Source organism: Dunckerocampus dactyliophorus, chromosome 2 (assembly GCF_027744805.1).
Source record: "Dunckerocampus dactyliophorus isolate RoL2022-P2 chromosome 2, RoL_Ddac_1.1, whole genome shotgun sequence".
Classification (NCBI taxonomy): Eukaryota; Metazoa; Chordata; class Actinopteri; order Syngnathiformes; family Syngnathidae; genus Dunckerocampus; species Dunckerocampus dactyliophorus.
In genome coordinates, this window is record NC_072820.1 from 30,863,783 (window position 1) to 30,883,247 (window position 19,465).

A 19,465-nucleotide genomic window follows, 5' to 3' on the forward strand; every position below is an offset into this window, starting at 1 on the left:
ATATACATTCATTTACAGATACACATTAAAAACAGTGCTGGAATAGTCAACAACATGTTTGCATGAACAAAATGGATAAGTTAAAAGGCGAGAACAGTGTGTACAATTGTATTTCAGCACGTCTTCAAATACTTAATTCATCCTATTCCCGCAAATGGGTCAGCCGCTTACAAAACAGTGCGTGGCACAACAAAAAGAGCTTCTAAGTATTTTTCAAAGTTTGTTTCTGCGGCACGGGTTTTTCACTGGCAGCCGCACTCGTCCACAATCATGTCCTCGTGATGGCGCAGGAGCATCTCGCCGTTCTCGTAGTAGAGCATGCTGAGTGGGCTCATTTTGGTGGGGGCGCAGCAGGGTGATGCCACCCTTTCCGGGTGGTAATGTTTGAGTAAACTCTGGCAAGACAAAGAGACGACAAGACAGGGTTTACTTATTTTAAGCACCGTGGAACCTCGACACACCAAGGTTTGGGGGAAAATGTGTCGCTAAGATAGCCCGATGCTTAGCTTATTTTTACACTTGTGAATGTGAATAAAGCTGGTGACAGTTTGACCCTGGAATATGATTAAAACATATATATATTCTTTTAGCAGAGTTTGTCCAAATCCCTTGTGTTTGTGTGTGGGGAGATCGTTGTTCCGCCATTGTGGATTAAAGTTCGAAGGAACTATCCAGAAATTTCCACAATGGCATTGAAGACTTTGTTGTTCTTGCCATTTCCGTCCATTTTGGGCGCTGCCCGTTACCAAAACAAGACTCTGCAGCAAAATGGACGGTAAAAACACGCATGTCACACCATGCTGTTATCATCATCTCTAAGGAAAACAAACTCCAGGCTTGCACTGATGCCTTTCTTTGTTTTATATATCAGTACATGACTTTAGCCTGACCCTCCAGGATTTCCCAATGTTGTGATGGCCAATTCACGCAAATTCAACCAATCCCTGCAAAGTATAGGTGGCCTAGCAACTTTCGAGTATAGTTATATATATATATATATACATATATATATATATAACTTTCGAGTAGTCAGTGTACAGCTGGTGCAGAAAGTGTCATTTCCATTGTAATGTCCCTTGACAGTATTGGCATTGTTGAGTCATCTTCAGCATAAATGTTTTTTAACTGTGAAAGTTGTTCTTGTATTTTGGTTTCTCATGTGAAGGCTGAGATAAATTTTAGTCTTTTCCTGACAGGAATGCAGGTGTATACTGGCCTGGCCACTTCACGCTTCAAATTTTGCGGCTTCACTCTTATGTTTTTTTTTTCAAAAATAGATGAATAAATCATGCTATTTTGTGGTTGAATACAGCCTATTGTTAGTCAAAAATATGCATATTTAAACAAATTTTACTTTTTTTGCCTAAATTACGCATTTCAAGCACAAACATGGCTAAATGAACTAAAGTACAAATATAAAGAATTCAGAAGACACATTCAAAGACGTGATGATATGTAGTATTTTACACTGGTCACTAAGTGCCAGTAATGTTATAATGATAAGACATTAGTCACTACAGGAAGTACTGTACAGAACAGGAGGTAAAAAAAGAAAACAAAGTGTGAGTCTACATTATGTCTTATTTATGTGTTATTTGCTCCTATTATGTCTACCATAATGCAAGTATAAGTAATGCAAGCATGGGATGTTATTTCTTGTCGAGAGGGCTCTAATAATGTTAAAAACTGTATTTAGAAGGTGGTAAACAGGTTTTCTATGCTCTAACTACGAAAATATTCCATGTACATATAAGGAATCCTACTTCGTGGAGATTCACTCATGGTCAGGTCTGGAACTAATTAACCTCATTAAACAAGGGATTACTCTTATTATGGTTGTGAAGCCCATTTTGGACATTCTGTGTGCCATTTTGGTAAAATGCCTGGCTCAGTCTTTTTGTCACAGGCACATTCACGATCACATGTAATAAATAATGACAGTATTTTGCCATAGTTTGGTAATTTAAGCATTACCGGAACATCCATCTTGGACGTGTTGATTTTACATAGCAACATAGAAAGGAACGCTTCACCTAGTGTTAACTTTTCCAAATTCAAAAACAAAAACACAGCAGTAGTGGCAGCCGTTACCTTTCGGGAGTGGCCTGAGGTATAGTGAGCGCGGTGCTGATGCGCTGTGAGCAAGTGTGTGATCAAGCTAGTCGCTGGGAAGCGAGTAGCTAGCTAGTATTTTTAGGCTAAACTGCAGGCATACAGTATACTGTAAATACGCCCCTTTTTAAATATTAACAACAAATATACAGTCATTTACAGACACACGTTTATTTTTACACCTGTTGCTATGAATAAAGATGGTAACAGATTATTTCTATTTCCTAGAGCAGGGTCTGTACAAATCCCTTGGGTTGAGGAGAAGTTTGTTGTTCTGTCATTTTGGATTAAAGTTCAAAGGAATGAGCCAGAATAGTTGGACGATAGCACAAAATGACTACAGTTATAATCTCGGTTTCCGTGTGTTTTGATTTTTTGTCTAAAGCATTTGGACAAATTAATGACACAAACCGAGGTACCAATGTGTATAGTCAAATATTAGCGTTAGCATTAGCCGGATGTCTATCAGCATTTCAACATTTCATAACCTTTTATTTTCTCATTCCAACGTGGCCCTAATGCTCCTTAAAGGGATAGTTCAGATTTTTTGACATGAAGTTGTATGACATCCCCATCAGCAGTGTAGTCCAATAACAGCAACTTACCCCCCACTTGGTCTCCTAAGTCCAGTTCTAGTCAGATTTCTGTGATGAAGAGTTCTGCTTAGTTGCTGGGAACATTTAAGTAAAGAGTTTGGCTTCTCAAAACAATATGCATTCAAAAGATTAATGCATTTGCATCACAAAAATGCCTTCTTAAAAAAAATATGACCTCACAAAATGCTCTGCGTTATATTTGTCTCCTGCCATATTCCTGCGCACTGTCGCCTGTGCATTCATTTGTATGTGATGAAGACGCTTGCGGTAATGCCACTCTTCTTCCGCGATGGAGTGCCGCGGCCATCTTGTTTACGTGTGTGTTCCCCGGCGGAAAAACATGTGAGTGCCAAATACACATGAATGCACAGAGAGCTGAGAGCTGAGCCTTCGGCTCACACCGATGCAGAGTCCGCATCACTGCAGACACCACACCAATTCGCCTGTCGAACTTGCGTTCCATCCTTCCCTCACTCGTGAACAAGACCCTAAGGTACTTAAACTCCTCCACTTGGGGCAGGATCTCATCCCCACCCTTTTCCAGGCGAGAACCATGGACTCGGACTTGGAGGTACTGATTCTCATCCTGGCCGCTTCATACTCTGTTGCCAACAATTCAGTGAGAGTTGAAGATCTCAACTCAATGAAGCCAGCAGGACCACATCATCTGCAAAAAGACCCAATCCTGCAGCCACCAAACTGGAACCTCTCAACACCCTGGCTGCGCCTAGAAATTCTGTCCATAAAAGTAGCCCTCATTGGAAACGGGTCGGACTTATTGGCAGCAATGCGAACCAAACTCTGACACCGGTCATACAGGGAACAAACAGCCTGAATTAGCTGGTCCGATACTCCATACACCCAGAGTACTCCCCACAGTCGAATGCCTTCTCCAAGTCCACAAAACACCTGTAGACTGATTGGGCAAACTCCAGTGCACCCTCAAGGACCCTGCCAAGAGTGTAGAGCTGGTCCACAGTTTCACAACCAGGACGAAAACCACACTGCTCCCCCTGAATCCGAGATTCACCTATCTGGCAGATCCTCCTCTCCAGAACCCCAGAATAGACTTTAGCAGGAAGGCTGAGGAGTGTGATCCCACGGTAGTTGGAACACACCCTTCGGTCCCCCTTCTTAAAAAAAGGGACCACCACCTCGGTCTGCCAGTCCAGAGGTACTGCCCCCGATGTCCATGCGATGCTGCAGTGTCGCAATAAGCTGATAAAAAAACAGCCCCCCACGCCCCTCAAACTGGCATCTTACCTGCATGTAAGCGTGATTGGTTGGGTTCAAGTCCGCACCCAGCGGTCCCGGGCAGTACCCTTCGCAGCGGTAAGCGTTGTATCTTTTGGGGAAAATGATCCAGGATCCCCACCCAATGTGATTAAAGTCCACCTGCATATCCACTCTGTGGCACAGAGACTTGTCCCCAGTTCCTCTTTTGGATGCCCGTGGGCTCCTCTCCATCTGTTCCCTCTGTCCTCGTTTGCTTCTCCTCCGCTTGGGTGGCCAACGTGGCTTTTTGATTTCAGCCCGGGTCAAGAACTTGGACTGTTCAGCCGTGTGGAGTAAGCTGGCTTTGACTTTGGAGTCCTGGTTCAAGGCCGTCTGAGAGAAGATGACCAGCAAGGCCCGGTCGCTCACTTCCTGCTCCCTCCTGGACTCAGAAAGTGCTGCCTTTCTCCTCCTGTACCCTCTTTTGTGGCGAACCCTGGTCGTGGATTTCTCCTGGAGCCAGCTCAGGAGCGGGTCTGTCATGTTGAAGACCCTCCAACTGTGGGAGGAAGAGACCAGGGAGGCCTCAGTGAGGAGGCCCACCAGCTGCTGGGGCTCCTCCTTGCAGGCCGCCTGACACTCCAGGCCGTGGTGGTGATACACCGCCACAGACACGTTGGAGGCGCCTCGAGGGAAGCGGATCCTGAGCTCGGCCGCCTGGATCTGGTTGTCAGCCAGGAGGGCGTGGAGGTCAAAGGTTGCTGCCCAACGCCCATGCTTGTGCTCCAACCCTAAAGTGATGAAGAAACATTTTATTAGGCCCAGAAATAATTTTGTGTGTTTAACAATGGAAATGGATGTTCAAAATGTACCTTAAATACCTAATTAATTCCAGCCAATCATCAAATAATAATAATGTATCTTAAATAATACATAACATGTACTGTATAACCTAGCATTGAAAAATATGGAAAAACTTCTAAAAATGTTACTAGATATCTAATATAAGGATAATGCTGATAATGACTTTATTTTAAAAAAACAAAACAAAAGTAAATATATGTTGATAAAATATATATTGATATTTATAGTACAGTAAAGAAAAGGTAATACAAAAGACATTTTTGTAAGTCCAAAGCCTAAGAATATTTTAAATAATATACTTGCCTGTTGGAAGAAAAATAATAAAAGGTAATAAGGTAATAATTAATCAATAATACTGATGATTATGACTTTTTCATTTAGAAAAAGTCTCAAAATTCAATATGTATTCTTGGTAACATCACGAAATATAATGCAGAAAATGACAAATTTTTAAAAAGTCACAAAATGCCTGAATAATATTCCAATATAGTTCAACAATTGTTTAAGAATATTTTAAATAGTATAACAACAAAAATGAGCTTGAAAAAATTGTATAAATATAATGACTTCCCTCTGGGGACAAAAAATAAATAATAAAAAAGTCATAAAAGTAAATATATATTCTTTACAACAAAGAAATATAATACCAAAAATGACACATTTTTAGGAAGTAAAAATGTCAAAATATTTTAACTTCTGTTATTGTGAAATATTCTAAAATATCGAATTACATAATGTGATGATTTTAAATTAATATTTTATATTTATATATTTTTGTCAATGTGAGCATTCTATGTTATATTACAATACAGTACATTTATCATTGTATGATATAGTCTTGATTGCTGCATATAAAATATATCAAATAAATCAATCCGGTGTGGTTTAGGTGGACACAACTGTAAATTTGGTGGTGGTGGGGGTGGTGATGGTGGTGGTGGTGGTGGGGGGGGGGGGGGGGGGTCCAGGTGTGGATTCAGGTGTGGCTCAAATTAATCTAAAGGATTAAAGCATTTTAAACATTTGACTAGTTGCATGCATGCATGCATTCATGCAGGGTTTGGAGGGTGGGGGCATCACATGATCAAACCGTTTAATCCACTCAAACGCAAACAACCGAAACCCAACTAACAGATTGCACACATTGCCACATTGCAGCAGTCACTTTAAAAACATACATTTCTCCCTACATGCTGGCTCGTGCATATCCTCGCCAAACAAAGTAGGTTCAATCTCGGACACCTTGCAGTCATGTGAGATGTTGCTTGTGTGCCACCGGTAACAAATCCACAGCGCTAATCTAATCAGAACAAGTGTGAAGAAAGAAAAAGAACTAAGGGAAGTTGTTGATTTGGTCCTGGTAAGAGATTTGTAAGGGAGGGGGGCGTCTGGCGAGATATTGAATCAACATTTAAGCTATTTACGGGGAAAAAAGAGGTTTGCTTTGTGAATTAAGGCAGAAAAAGCAGGAGTCTTTTCTCACGCTGATCCCCTATGCTGAGTGGGATGTGGATTGAAGCCCTCTGAGCTCGTCTGGCATCCCCCTCTCCCTTAACATCTTGCAGGATGGTGTTACTTTAAAATAAAAAAGTGCATAAATAGTGTAAAATGTTACCTTTTGCCATCAAGCTCCTCACCGTGTCCGCCTCCAGCTCCGCAGCTTCTACAGGCCGAGAAAAGTTCCGGTAGAGGTGCACCATGTAGCTGGGCAGGTGGTACCCGGTGCCGCGCTCCACCAGCGGGAAGCGGTGCAGCGTCCTCCGCGTGTGGAGGTGCCCTTGCCCGTTAGCTCCATCCCGGGACTGGAGGAGCGCCACCACCTCCAGCAGGAGCAGCAATGACTTCCAAGCCGCCATGAACCCCCCCCCAAATAAGACAATCCCTTTCAATGCGGGACATTTTTAGGGGTGCCTTATATACCCTCAGACGACCACCCCTCCCTGCTTTCATGTCCAGCAAGTAGCTGAGAACATTAAAGGAAATTGACGTACGTCCTCAAGACGTGTTACCTGACAGCTCATCAGCCATTCAGCTGCTAATTAAGAAGCCCTAGTGGACGATGTATACATTCGCTAATGTTAGGCTTTCCCACACAGCGACTACACTTGCAGTGGATTTTAGGGACCAGCATTAGGCTAATGACAGCCACTAACATTTATTATGCACCATGAACAAACCAGATTTAATAGTGCATTTCTGCATGATGTTTGGAAAAACACCATGCGAATGAAAGAAGATATGAATTTGTTGTATTTACACATAAATATAATGCCTTTAAAGGCTGAAATAAGGCACGTAAATGACATTTTATTATTGTTGTGCAGATGTAGGTCTCAAATACAGCATGCCCTTTAACGTACTTTTTACTCTTTATGGCTTTCACCATATGCCACGTGTGAAGAAAAATGTGAAAATTGACTTATCCCACAGTTTAAATAGTATATCAACATACATGAGCTTGAAAAATCAGTACAAAAAATAACTTAACAGTAACATAACATTAGGTAACATTCATATAAAAATATCCAAATTAAATTGTATTAAATGCTGAAATATAACTTGCCTTCTAAAAAAAAGCTAAAAATATTATTTTCACTGATATAAGGTTGAAAAAAATCAAATTAAATATTATTAAATGACCACGTGAGAGCCAAATATTCTTTTGTTGTACAATATTTCTTAAATATAGAGACGTTACCATTTGAAATAATGCAAATAAATCACATTTTTATTACTGGTCTCATAGTATGCCTTCCAATATACAGTACTTTCACTTTTTAGGGTTTTAAACATGTCAGGTGTTAAAAATAGAAAATATATACTTAACACAGAGGTTTAAGAAAATCCGAATTAAGGTAGCCATTAGATATTGTTTTGTTTTATTTATGAAATAGAAAGACTCTGAAGGTTGACATAATGCTAAAATAATTAAATAAACCACACTATAGTTATTTCACACGTTAGGTGTCACATATAGCATGTCTTCTGATTTGGTTTCACCTTTGAGTAAAAAAATAGTATAAAATATACATACACAGTATATGCTTTTTTCAGAGACTGAAGGTTGGAAAAAAACAAAATTAAATACATTAAATGCTGACATGCAAGCTCAAATGGCATTTTAAAAAAAATTTAAGTTTATTGTGTTTTCATTGTAAGCCCAATTACATATTTTCACTTCATAGAAATATTTGCTGAATTTGCAAAATGACAAAAAAATAACTACAATGAAATCATATGCATCATTTTTCGGATTAATATCAATATCAATATTTCCACATCCTTGTGGGGTTTTAATGTTGCATTATAATACAATACTTAATATTTAGTACACGCTGCAATGCTGTTTTATCTGTGTTCAATCATGTTTTATTTTTGTTTTAATAATTCCAATATTCTGCTTTCCCCCGTAGCAACAGTTTCCTGAAGGGCGCCTCTTTGGCGCATGCGCGGATGGACTCCACTCTCCCAGTGGAAGAAGCCTCTTTTTTTCCTCCTTTGCTGAGAAGAACCCGAAAAAAAATCAATGATTGGTTTAGTACCGGGGGTGGGGACGTAAAAAGAAACGCAGCGACCACAAGCTCCATCCAGTTGAGCCTCAAAACCTGTGTTTTTTTTAGGGTTTTTCACCGCGCCGGGAGCTGCAATGGTGAGTTAGCTTCTTTTTGGAAAGTTTGCATACACGCTTTGAAGCTAGTAGCATCTAGCTTGCAGATGCTAGGATAGTACCCATTTTCATATAAGTCATTGTTATTAAGATGATATTACGTTGGTTATGTGCATCAACCATAGCGTCTTGGCTATTTTCTTGGAAGGAAAAGTGCTTGGATAAAGGAAAAGAGGGGGTGGGTTGGCTGCATGGGGCATCCATGTGTTTGGGCACCCACCACCCCTCCCTACCCCATGACTTTTCACCTCTACTTTGCACGTACACACAACACATTCAGCATTTTCCCATTTTTCTGCAAGTAACTTATGTGCTGCGTAAATCACAGAAGTATGTACAATGTCTGTCATTTAATTACATTTCTTTAAAAAAAAATGAAGACACCCAACTTTTCTATTCCTGAAGCGCTGCACGGAAATGGTTGTAAATGTGTCAAAACATGCACCCCCACTGTCTGCCTGTGCTATTATTTTTCAGACAAACGGCGGTGTTGTAATTAAACTCCCAAATGCTGGATTGGCTTGAAATTTCTCACACAGTTCTGCAAAACACCCACTGTAACTTTAGGGTGTTTAACTGAATCACCACAAAATTTGGTGCACACCTTTAGGGGACTGACAAGCACACAGCAAGATTGCTTGAAACACATGGCAACTATTATCCATAAGTCATATAAAATGATGAGGATGTCTGTAGTGGATGAATGCTAACATGGCTTCTGATTAGGGGTGGCATTTACTGACAAAAACTACTACAGTATCAGTATTAAGACAGATCACATGTTGCTCTTTTGATGTGTTCGGCCCTGTACGTATCACTTTTCCTCACATCCCTTACGGGGGTTGGCACAACCGAAACCGGCGGCTCTATCTAGCGATTAATCAAACGTGAGCGCGTGAAACTCCCCAAGATTGATGAGCCCAGGGATCATCTTAAATGATTGAGCTTTTATTCCTGCTTGATCTTGGACAGAAACTGAAATGTTGTCAAGTGCTTATAAAGCAGTGCTTCTCAATTATTTTGTGTTACAACTCCCCCAGGAAGAAGAAAATATTTTCCCCACTCCCCCCCACTCTCTGCCGCAACTATAAATGGTATCATTTGTCTATGAAATTTTTATAAATACACCTCTGCATAACATTATATGCGTGTTATCGTTAAAGCAAACAAAAAAAGAAATATAGATCAACTTTCAACAATGAATAACTTTGTTAACATTGTTTTTTAGTCTGTAACAGAAAAGATTGAAAAAGTGCATTCATTTACCGGAAATTGAAAAACAAAGTAAATACTTATTTAAACTGCAAACAGTTTTTGACCGACTAATTCTAATTTTCATGCTGTCCGCTGCCAACATTTTTCGACACAGTAAAAACATGTTTTTTCCTTGTCTCCCACCCTAGTCACAGTGAAGTCAAGGGCTACATACGCTTTGTCATATTTCCTGGTCTTATCTTTCCAGAGACTTTTGTTTGTCTCATTATCTCTGTCTCTCTCCGCCTTTCTTTTCATCCCTGATAAATATTTTTTCACGTGAAGCATATTTTTTTCTCGGTGTGTATGCTAGCGGCTCCGCCTCCACCCACTGAGACAAACAGACTGTATTATTGACAAAAGGGCTCACTCCCTTCATGGCGTTGTTCGATTGCACAAACGCACCAAGGTGCTGAAACCAATGCACACAGTGAACCCTCGTCGTGCCTGTTTGTTTCACAGTTGTTTAATTTGCTGGATTATGCGGAAAAAAAACTTAACCTAAAACTTTAACATCGCAAATGAGGGACATATTTCCCTTTTATGTCAAATGTTTCACTTCCTGTTGTACGGAAAGGACGCTCACGGAAAAGCTCCGTCCACTATTACCGGAGTTTTAAACTTTTGCGACCTTGGTGAATACAGTTCGTGATCACAACTTGTGATTACAACTCTGCAAGTGAGTGCTGAGACTTCTGCCTCAACTCGGACCTGCGAGTGGACTAAACTCACCAAAAGAAAAAAGAAAAAAAAAAAGGAAAGGGAAAAAAAAAAAAAAGCTTTGTTCTTATTTATTTATTTATTTATTTAGTATTGTCATCATTATTATCATTATTATGAATGTTCTCTCTTTTTTTGGGGGGAGGGTTATCTCACCGTTATCTATTATGTGTTATCCTGACTATCACTGAAAACATGACATGGAATCCAGGAAGTGAACTACATGTACTGTACTAGATGTAGAATGGATGGGGGGTAGGATTAAATAAGCTTTGCTTCTTCCTACTCCTTTTGGACATGTGGAACTGTCAAAGAATGATTCACGAGATGTATTCCATTGTAACCTTCATGTTCAAATAAACTAAACCAAACCAAACCAAACCAAATAATGTATCCATTATTGCAAGCACATGCAAGGGATTATTGTCTATAAAGATGTACTTTTGTATTTATTTCGAAATGCCAACTGTTGTGAAATATGACCTCCTGGTTCCCCTTCTGAGACACACCAGAGACGTTTCATAAGAGGATGTATCTTGTCATGCAATGCATCCTCTTTATTAGGACTGTTCTCCTCCAACCTGAAACAATTTTCCCCGATAATGGAAATAATGTAACTAGAAATAATAATTTGTAATCCAACCTAGACTGTACAGAACATTTTCTAACTGTCATACAAGTCTACAGTATAAATTAACCCCTGTTAAGGTAGAAGAACAGATTTTTAAAAATGTTCTGACTGGTCATGCAAGTGTAAAAAGAAGTAAACCATAGTGAAATGCCAAAACAGCAAAAATAATCTATGTTAACTAGGGATGTCTGATTTTTTTTGCCGATATTCGGATCTTCCAACTCTCAATTTGACATTCCGATGTCAACCGATACCAATATGTGCAACCTGACATATCTCCTGTCATGGAATTAACACATTGTGTCGACCCACAATATTGTTTTAGATGATGTTAGTTAGTAGATTAGTTAGATGAAGACATTCACCAAGTGTAACTTCATCTAACTACGGTGGCTCAAAATACAAAGTTTTATACAACAGCTTTATATTTCCCAGAAGCTATATTGCGCTAGAGCACAACGGACGTCATTCAAGGATACAGTTCTGTCTCTATGTCAGGGGTCACCAACGTTTTTCCTTGAGAGCTACTTTTACAAAATGAAAATGGCCAATAGCTACTCATTTATGTAACATTTATTTTCAGAGCTTATTTTAAACCCAAACAGATCAAATATGCTTGTTTTACCAGAACATGAACAAAATGCTGGTGTCCACAACTCACATTTTGTATTTCACAATGCATTTCTTTCTACTGTTCTTTCATTATTAACTGAAAACCTGAATGAAAACCAGGCTTGCGGGCACCTCATGTGGTCGTGGGGGGCTACCTGGTGCCCGCGGGCACCATGTTGGTGACCCCTGCTCTACGTGGTCGCACGTTTACTATTTGTATTGCGCGCGGGGGGAGTAGCAATCGCATTAATTATATATGTCACATCTTTGACATGACTTTGTGGATTATGTTTCAGTCATTGATTTTTTTTTTATTAAAACGTGACAATTACAATGTTTCCCTCAATCTGTGGCAGGGGAGGGGGTGGCTAGACGATGTCATCATCTAATTTGCATAATTGGGAATTACGCATGTGCATGGACACTGTGGGAGAGACAAAAAGTGAGGAAAATAACATGAAAAGCAGGCAAATATGTTTACATGTGTTTCTGTCGCTTCTTTTTGTGTTTTACAGACAGTCCCATTATAATGTGTTTATGAGCAAGGGTAAACTAGTGCCAAATCTATTCATCATTGTCCTATTGTCGTTTGTCGTGGTTAATTGATTCCAGACCCGACCGTGATAAGTGAATTTCTGCTTTCAATTTCTGCTTCAATGCTCTGATTGATCGGCTACTGATTAGTATCGGCTGATTTCCGTAAAAAACACGTGATCGGCATATGCCAATAAATGCCTTTCAAAGCCGATGGCTTGCGGCGGTAAACCCTGCATGTGTGCTGTGTCAAGTAGGGTTGCCAACACCTTTATTGAGCCAACAAGGGACACACTTTGTCCCGTATTGCGGCGAGAATCAACACTAGTCTGTAAAACCTCAATGGCTTCAGTTTGACAGTTTGACACAGGTGTGTTTGATCACTCCCTTATCAAACCTATTGGTGTTCGACTTCTCTTGCATCTTTGCCTAGCTGTCACTGGCGGCAGCTAGATAGCTAGCTAGAGCAACCCGCCTAGCTTCCGGTCTTCGGACTCCAACTGTGACTTTTTACCACAGTGACATTTTGTTTTTAAAACAAACAAGCAATGCGGTTTTTTGGAAGCTTGTTTTTGTCCCACGGAGAAGTGGACATCACGTTCATGGGGTACGTACTAACTTTCTCAAGTGTCACTGAACAATTTTGCTCTCTTCTTGTCATGATACTAATTATGTCTTGTCCGCAAAACACTATTTGTATGTGATTGATTAATGAACGTAAACACATAGGGGGTATACGGCGGAAGTGGCTCCACAAACCCAGGCTTTGTGCTCAAGATGCAACTCGACAAAACCTAACATCCGCAATCAGACTTAATTGGTCCTGCAACGGTGGTTACAGTATCAGCTTACTTTGTCAAGTCCGGTTTTCGGCTTTGTGCAAAGTGTGCATTCACATTGAAGGGGGAGTTTGATGTCATATTATTCTACTTCCGCTGGAAATGTAGCGATCATAGTCAGTGTAGTTCACAAAAAATGAGTACGTAATTATTATGGAGCGTTATGAGGAGTTCCCAAAAACAACACTGTCGCTGGCAATGCAGCGAGGGAGGACCACTGACAGAATAATGCTGAGCATGTAATTGGCAAGTTAACACTTATACATTTAAAACGTAAATATATTGGAGCAAAAACCTATTGTTTTAAATCTTTGCAGCGTGTCTTTTTGTTGTATCTCGTTGTGACCACTAGATGGCAGTGTTGACATGAGTACTCACGCAAAAGCTGCGGTGACGTTTCCATCTGCTAATGTTGGCCTAATTATTAATATTTCATATTGCATTTTATTCTGATCTACTGATCTACTACTGATCGGAGCATCCTCAGTAGTTAGAGCTTAGAAAACCCGTTTACGACCTTCTAAATAAGCTTTTTTAACATTACATGCCCTCTAGACATGAAATAACACCCTTATGGTCACCTTTACATACGTACAGTAATACCCAATATAATAGACATAATAAGAGAAAATAAACCATTTAAGACATAAATAAGACTCACGTCTGATGTGTTGCTGTAAATGTGTTTCGGTACTACGGGAACTGTACGGTTTTAGCTTGGCACGTGTTAAAAATTTCTGTGCATTTTGTGACCTGCAACAAAAGCCTGTTGTTCCGGCGATCAAGTCTCGTGTTTGTGTGTCTCGCTGAATATTATAGTAAGATTACTGACACCTGACACCAGTGACCAGTGTAGAATACTACATATCACAGCGTCTTTGAATGCATCTTCTGAATGCCTTATATTTGTATTTTAGTTCATTAGCCATTTTTATGCTTTAAAATGCTTAATTTAGGCAAGAAATATGCAAAACTTGCGTAAATATGCATTTTTTGACAAATAGGCCATATTCAACCACGAGACAGCATCATTTAATAATTAATATATATTTGAAAAACCGTGAAGAGTGAAGCCGCGGAATTTGAAGCAGCGAGGGATTACTGTATAACACAACTGATGAACAGAGATTGCATCATGGTCGTTCTATGACTCTGCTACACTGTTTATGTCGGTATTTTGTCGAATTTGCCCACCTTACACCCACACTCCCCGTGTCCCGCCACAGCTGCAAACCTCTGGTGCACACTGCATATTGTACAACTTTTGTATGTGGTAGTGACTTTATGACAATTGCTTGCTCCCTCATGTTGATTCATGGGGCTTACTTGCTGTAAGACTGAGTCTCGATTTGGAAGGAAGGAAGGAAGGAACAGGTGTGGCAGCTTTTAGGTTGTTTTTTTTTGTACATCCAGATTTTGAGAGCGAAATTTCTTATAGTGTCAGACTGTTGAGATCATCTTTTAGCGGGATGAAACGGGACACTCTCCAAGCTCGGGAAGCTTAAAGTGGAGTATTTGTCCAGCTGTAAGCCTGTTTGCCTCCAACATGGCATGCGTTAACTGCTAATGAATAGAGTAATTAGAGCATTGTAGCAAATTAGGCTTACGTCATGTCATCTGTTGTCCACCCCCTGGTACCTTTTTTTCCTGGCAGGTTGCACGGTGATAGTTTCGATTGGTTGGAAGGTTTAATTGAAGTGTTTTGAGAGGCCTTGTTAAAACGGTTCTGCCATGTGTGGGAGGCATTGTGCTGTCATTGGACAGACGGCGACGGGGATGATGAGTAAGCCAGTTCGTGTCCGCCCCCACATCCTCTTTACACATCCTCCACACACTTGGTAGCACATGCACACCGCTACAACACCTGCGCAGCTTTAAAAAAATGTTGTGCCTTCCTACCCCTCCTCCTGCTGAGGAATCTGTCCTCGCCAAAGGACACGTCCATTGACGCGGCTTTTTGAGGACAAGACCGCCTCCTGCTGTATGGTGATGAGCGGATTCATTATAGGGATGCCAGCAGCAAGGATGTCTAACTGAGACCGGCTCGTTTTTTTCTGTTTTCGCCACCTTTTTTTGAGCCACTTTCAATTCCAAAGAGGTTTTCGGATGATGGAGTCTGCAGCTGACTACTAGGTACAGTCCTTATATTTACAAGCCTGTGAGGACATTGGAGAGAGGCTCATCTTATTTGGTAACCACTCTGATAAATGGATTATATTCTTCATGGCATGTGATGCTGGGGCTTTCTTTTCCTCCTTTCTTTCTCAGAGGAAAAAGAGCAAAAAGCCTCTCTCACATACCAAATCATGACCCAAACCTTGCAGGTGGTTGCTAGCAAGAATGTTTGCAGTCAATCAAATCGTCGCTGCCTGGAAATCATAGCTGGGAGAAAATTGCTGTCTTGAAATGAAATAAATTACAGGCAATGGCTTTAAAAATAGAATCGTCGGCCCTTTTTTTAGCAGCTTGTCATTGAGCTGTCAAGACATCAGGCGGAAGTAGTACCAAGTGATTTATGTCATATTCATAGCAGTGGCATACTTTTCCTCTAGTAAAGTTGTTATTGTGGCTGCGTGTTTAAAAAAAAAATAAAAAATTTCGTCCCACTTTAACCACACGGGAAACAATGTGCCTCTGCCGAAAAGAAGGAAGCGCTGAGCTCATTTCCTTGCGGTGTCCATATTCAAGCTCTGGAACTTGCAATGTCCTGAGCTCGGCGCTGACACGCGTGTACAGCCAACTGAAGAGGAAGTTGCAGCGACTACAACCGAGCACTTCCTGTAAAGGTGTGCGGGCACTTGGTCTGCAATGGTTCTCGTGTGCTGGCTCGTCATTTTAAGCACTTTGTTCAATTAAACCTTATGCAACATGAAAGCAACCAAGTAAAAAAAGGCTGAAACTGTTGTAATGTACATGCCAGGCCAATAGTTGGCCCACGTGTGTCTTTCTGAAACCGTTTGTTGGCATGGGACTAAGAATTTCATGCATGCAAGTCATGCTACTTCCCTCATTTGGACACATTATTGCCGTATTTGCTGGAAACAGTTGTACAGCACTGTGTTGGTTTTGTACTTGACGTGTGCCCAGACTAAACATTTAATACGCACACACTCTTCCTTTTCAGTGTTTTCATGAGAAGAATAATTGTGCTGATATACAAAATGTTGACTTTGAGATACGCCCGCCTTTTTTCCCCGTTGTAAGTGAAACGATTAATACGCATGCGCATGTCTGTTTTTGGCACTTAGTCGTAAAAAGTAAAAGTGTCCTTATTAATATCCACTTTGAGACTGGGTTGCGTTTTAGAGTCTCAAAAAGGCATAGTCATGTTGACACGCTGCCAAAATGTCCGCCTTTGATTCAATTTTATGTTAAAAACTTACATTACAGTAGTGATGAGTTTTATGGACAGGCAACTTTGATACGCAAGGACATGCTGTTGGTTTTTTACCGTTTAGTTGGAAACACAAAAACAAAAAAAGTCGTCATCATGCCTTTTTTTCCTTCATTAGTAAAAAAAACAAAACCACAACAGTTAATACGTTGCTCATGTTGTTTTTTGTAGTCGTTATCAAAAACATCTACTTTGGGATTGGAATGTGTTTTGAGGGTCTCAAAAGGCTACATCATGCAACAATCGATAATCCATTATCCCATTAATCAACAGCTATTTTGGTATTCGATTGATAATTTTTTTGAATAAAAATGTTAATGTCGTCTGATTTCAGTCTCTCTCTTTTTTATTTCCTTAGTCGTCCATGAAAGCAGACTACTGTAATTTCCAGTGTATAAGTCGCTACTTTGTTGTCATGCTTTGAACCACGCAGCTTGGACAGTGATGGGCTAATTTACGACTAAAAACTACATTTCCCACGATGCTTATAGTGCAACATCAGGAAGTAGTGAAGTGGACGTGGAGTGAAGTGGAAGCTAATGGCACGTTTTGAGAGAGAGAGAGAGAGAGAGAGAGAGAGAGAGATTCTCGCAGACCACTGGACCAGCTCTACACCCTTGCAAGGGTACTGGAGGGTACATGGGAGTTTGCCCAACCGGTCTACGGTCTTTGTAGACTTGGAAAAGGCATTCGACTGTGTCCCTCGCAGTTTTCTGTGGGGGTACTCCAGGAAAATAGGATTGGTGGTGCTATTACATGCCATTCGGTCCCTGTACAACCGAGCAGGAGCCTGGTTTGCATTGCCAGCAGTAAGTTGAGCCTGTTTCCGGTAAACGTTGGCCTCCGCCAAGGCTACCCTTTGTAACGACTCTGTTCATAATTTTCATGGACAGAATTTCTCGGCGCAGCCAAGGCGTCAAGGGAGTTTGGGGTCCAGTTTGGGGGCCTTAGGATCTCGTTTCTGCTATTTGCAGACAATGTGGTCCTGATGGCCTCATCTGGCTGTGACTTTCACTGTAACGTTTACTGGGATGGTTCACAGCTGAGTGTGAAGCTTCTGGGATGAGACTCAGCACCTCCAAATCCGAGGCCATGGTTCTCGGTCAGAAACGTGTGGATTGCTCCCTCCTGGTTGGGAGTGAGGTCTTGCCCCAGGTGCAGGAGTTTAAGTATCCTGGAGTCTTGTTCACGAGTGACGGAATGTTGGAGCGTGAGGTCGACACCAATATTATGGACCCAATATTGGTGTGAAAATGTATCATAAAATATGGGTATCTGTTTTTTTTTCCTTCCCTATAACCGATTTATAAAAATGCTGTATATAGGCCAATGGGCGCTCGTATTTTCCGGCGTGCAAGTGATGACCTCATCAAACCGTGTCTGAAGCGTGCAAACAACCGTGGGTGGCTTGTAACAAGTTTGTTTGCTCCTGACTAACGTTATGTCTGTGGTGTCTCCTTCGGATGTTAAACTTGCGATTTGCAATGACTGCAAAGCGTTGGTTATGCAAGGCGGAACCAAGACTTCTTCCTTCAATACTTCCAATTCCCAGGGCGAAAGCCATCAGTCAGGAAATCATGGAGTGTATCACACTGGATAACCAGCACTTTTCTATCATGCAACATGTTGTGCAAGATGGATTCAACAAAGTTGTGTAGTTCCTTGAGCCACGCTTTGCCATGCCCAAATGCAAGTATTTCTCAGATGTTTGCTTATGGTTGTACAATGTTGTTTATAGCCACGTCGAGAAGCTAATTGCTGATGCTGTATCCGTTAGCTTCACAAAAGATATGTGATAATTCCACTACGAGATATGTGATGCCACACATATCGGTATCGGTTTGATAACGGAATCAGATTTGAGAGTTGGACAATATCGGCATATCGGATATCGGCAAAAATTATTGTTATACAGTACATTATCATAACAGTGGTTATTTGGTCTCAAACAATGTTGACAATAATATCTTTGAGCGTCAGTTTGTGGGACAATAAACATTTCAAAACGCACCTGCATTGTTTTGTGACACAGTTAAATAAAAACTTACTTTTTTGTACTTTTCTTAAAATTAATGTTAAAATCTCATCTTGTCTTGTTTTCATGGACCCATTCTCATGCATTCTCTTGTCTCATGAGTTGGGTGTCTCGTGACGCCCCTAGATTTGAGCTGTTTTCATTTCAAATATGTCTTGTGTTATGAGCTCATTATTGTCTAAAATGCTAATACGGCCACAAATGAAGACTTTTTCCACATCTTGGTATGGGAAGCGGCGCGGAAAGATTGAGGAGGGTGTCTCTTGAAGGTCTGCATCTCTGATGAGTGCACTGCATCCTTCCTCAGCCCACCAACAGATGCATCCTGCAGCTGCGTGCTCTTTCCTGTCTGCGCCCCTTTTTGTCCAAAGACGACACCGCAACCAAATTTGGGACGCTGGGTGAATTTAAATGGGGGCCTCCCTGAATGGAGTGATGCTGGCAGGAGGGTCCAGTCGCCATGGTGTTTATTCCACCAGGAATAAAGGGGACACTCAAGAGCAGCGCTGTGCTGTTTACCTCATTCATACCAAAGCAATGCTTAATTTTTTTTTGTGTGTGTGTGAATCCAGCTCCATGTTGCCAGAGGAAGTTTTTACTGGCCCCGTGAGCTGTGCAGCACCACTTCGGTTGACATATGGGGACAAACGGCCTCTCTGATAAGTTGCCTTCATTGGCTCTACGGGAGGATGTTTATGACTCAGGGCTATTTTCTGCCCATGCCTCCGCCCCGGCTGCTACGCTGTTCACTACAGTCAGGCCTTGGCATGCTAAAATCAGTGGTGGTTGTCCCAACGTGCATGCACAGGAGATGTAATTGCAGTATTTGGCATTTTCTAGTTAACGTGAACATGCCAGGTGCGAGCATGGTCTACTTACGAGTCAACTTACCATAGGGAAAGTGTCTGATTCATAGTAACGTTTATTTTATTTTTGTTTGAGCTGTCAAACTAGAAAATAGAGCGCAAGCTTCCGCTAAAGCCGAAGTCACA

General features: G+C 41.0%; 2 protein-coding genes across 3 annotated transcripts in view; one reads left to right on the plus strand and one right to left on the minus strand.

Annotated features, from left to right (window-relative positions):
- Nucleotides 1–126: 126 nt before the first annotated feature.
- Nucleotides 127–6,643, minus strand: ndr2 (nodal-related 2). The gene is made up of 3 exons (XM_054769131.1): nt 6,403–6,643; nt 3,972–4,714; nt 127–395 (listed from the first exon to the last, which is right to left on the minus strand). Exons 1-3 carry the CDS (start codon nt 6,641–6,643, stop codon nt 243–245), a joined length of 1,137 nt encoding a protein of 378 aa, XP_054625106.1. The 3' UTR covers nt 127–242.
- Nucleotides 6,644–8,251: 1,608 nt separating this feature from the next.
- pald1a (phosphatase domain containing paladin 1a) overlaps nt 8,252–19,465 on the plus strand; it is a 76,666-nt gene continuing 65,452 nt past the window's right edge. Inside the window, exon 1 of one of the 2 annotated variants that reach the window (XM_054766621.1) lies at nt 8,252–8,436. The gene's annotated coding sequence lies outside the window, so the exon portion shown is untranslated. Of the gene's footprint in view, nt 8,437–14,857; nt 15,178–19,465 lie in introns of those variants that run through there. The other variant, XM_054766622.1, reaches the window with a different exon arrangement.

What these genes read in the sequence shown, in the direction of transcription:
- ndr2 (XM_054769131.1), bottom strand. Translation starts at nt 6,643, where the DNA reads ATGGCGGCTTGGAAGTCATTGCTGCTCCTGCTGGAGGTGGTGGCGCTC. An exon ending in GAGGAGCTTGATGGCAAAAG is followed by an intron (nt 4,715 to 6,402) that starts GTAACATTTTAC and finishes TCATCACTTTAG; the next exon opens with GGTTGGAGCACAAGCATGGG. An exon ending in CCAATCACGCTTACATGCAG is followed by an intron (nt 396 to 3,971) that starts GTAAGATGCCAG and finishes TTGTCTTGCCAG; the next exon opens with AGTTTACTCAAACATTACCA.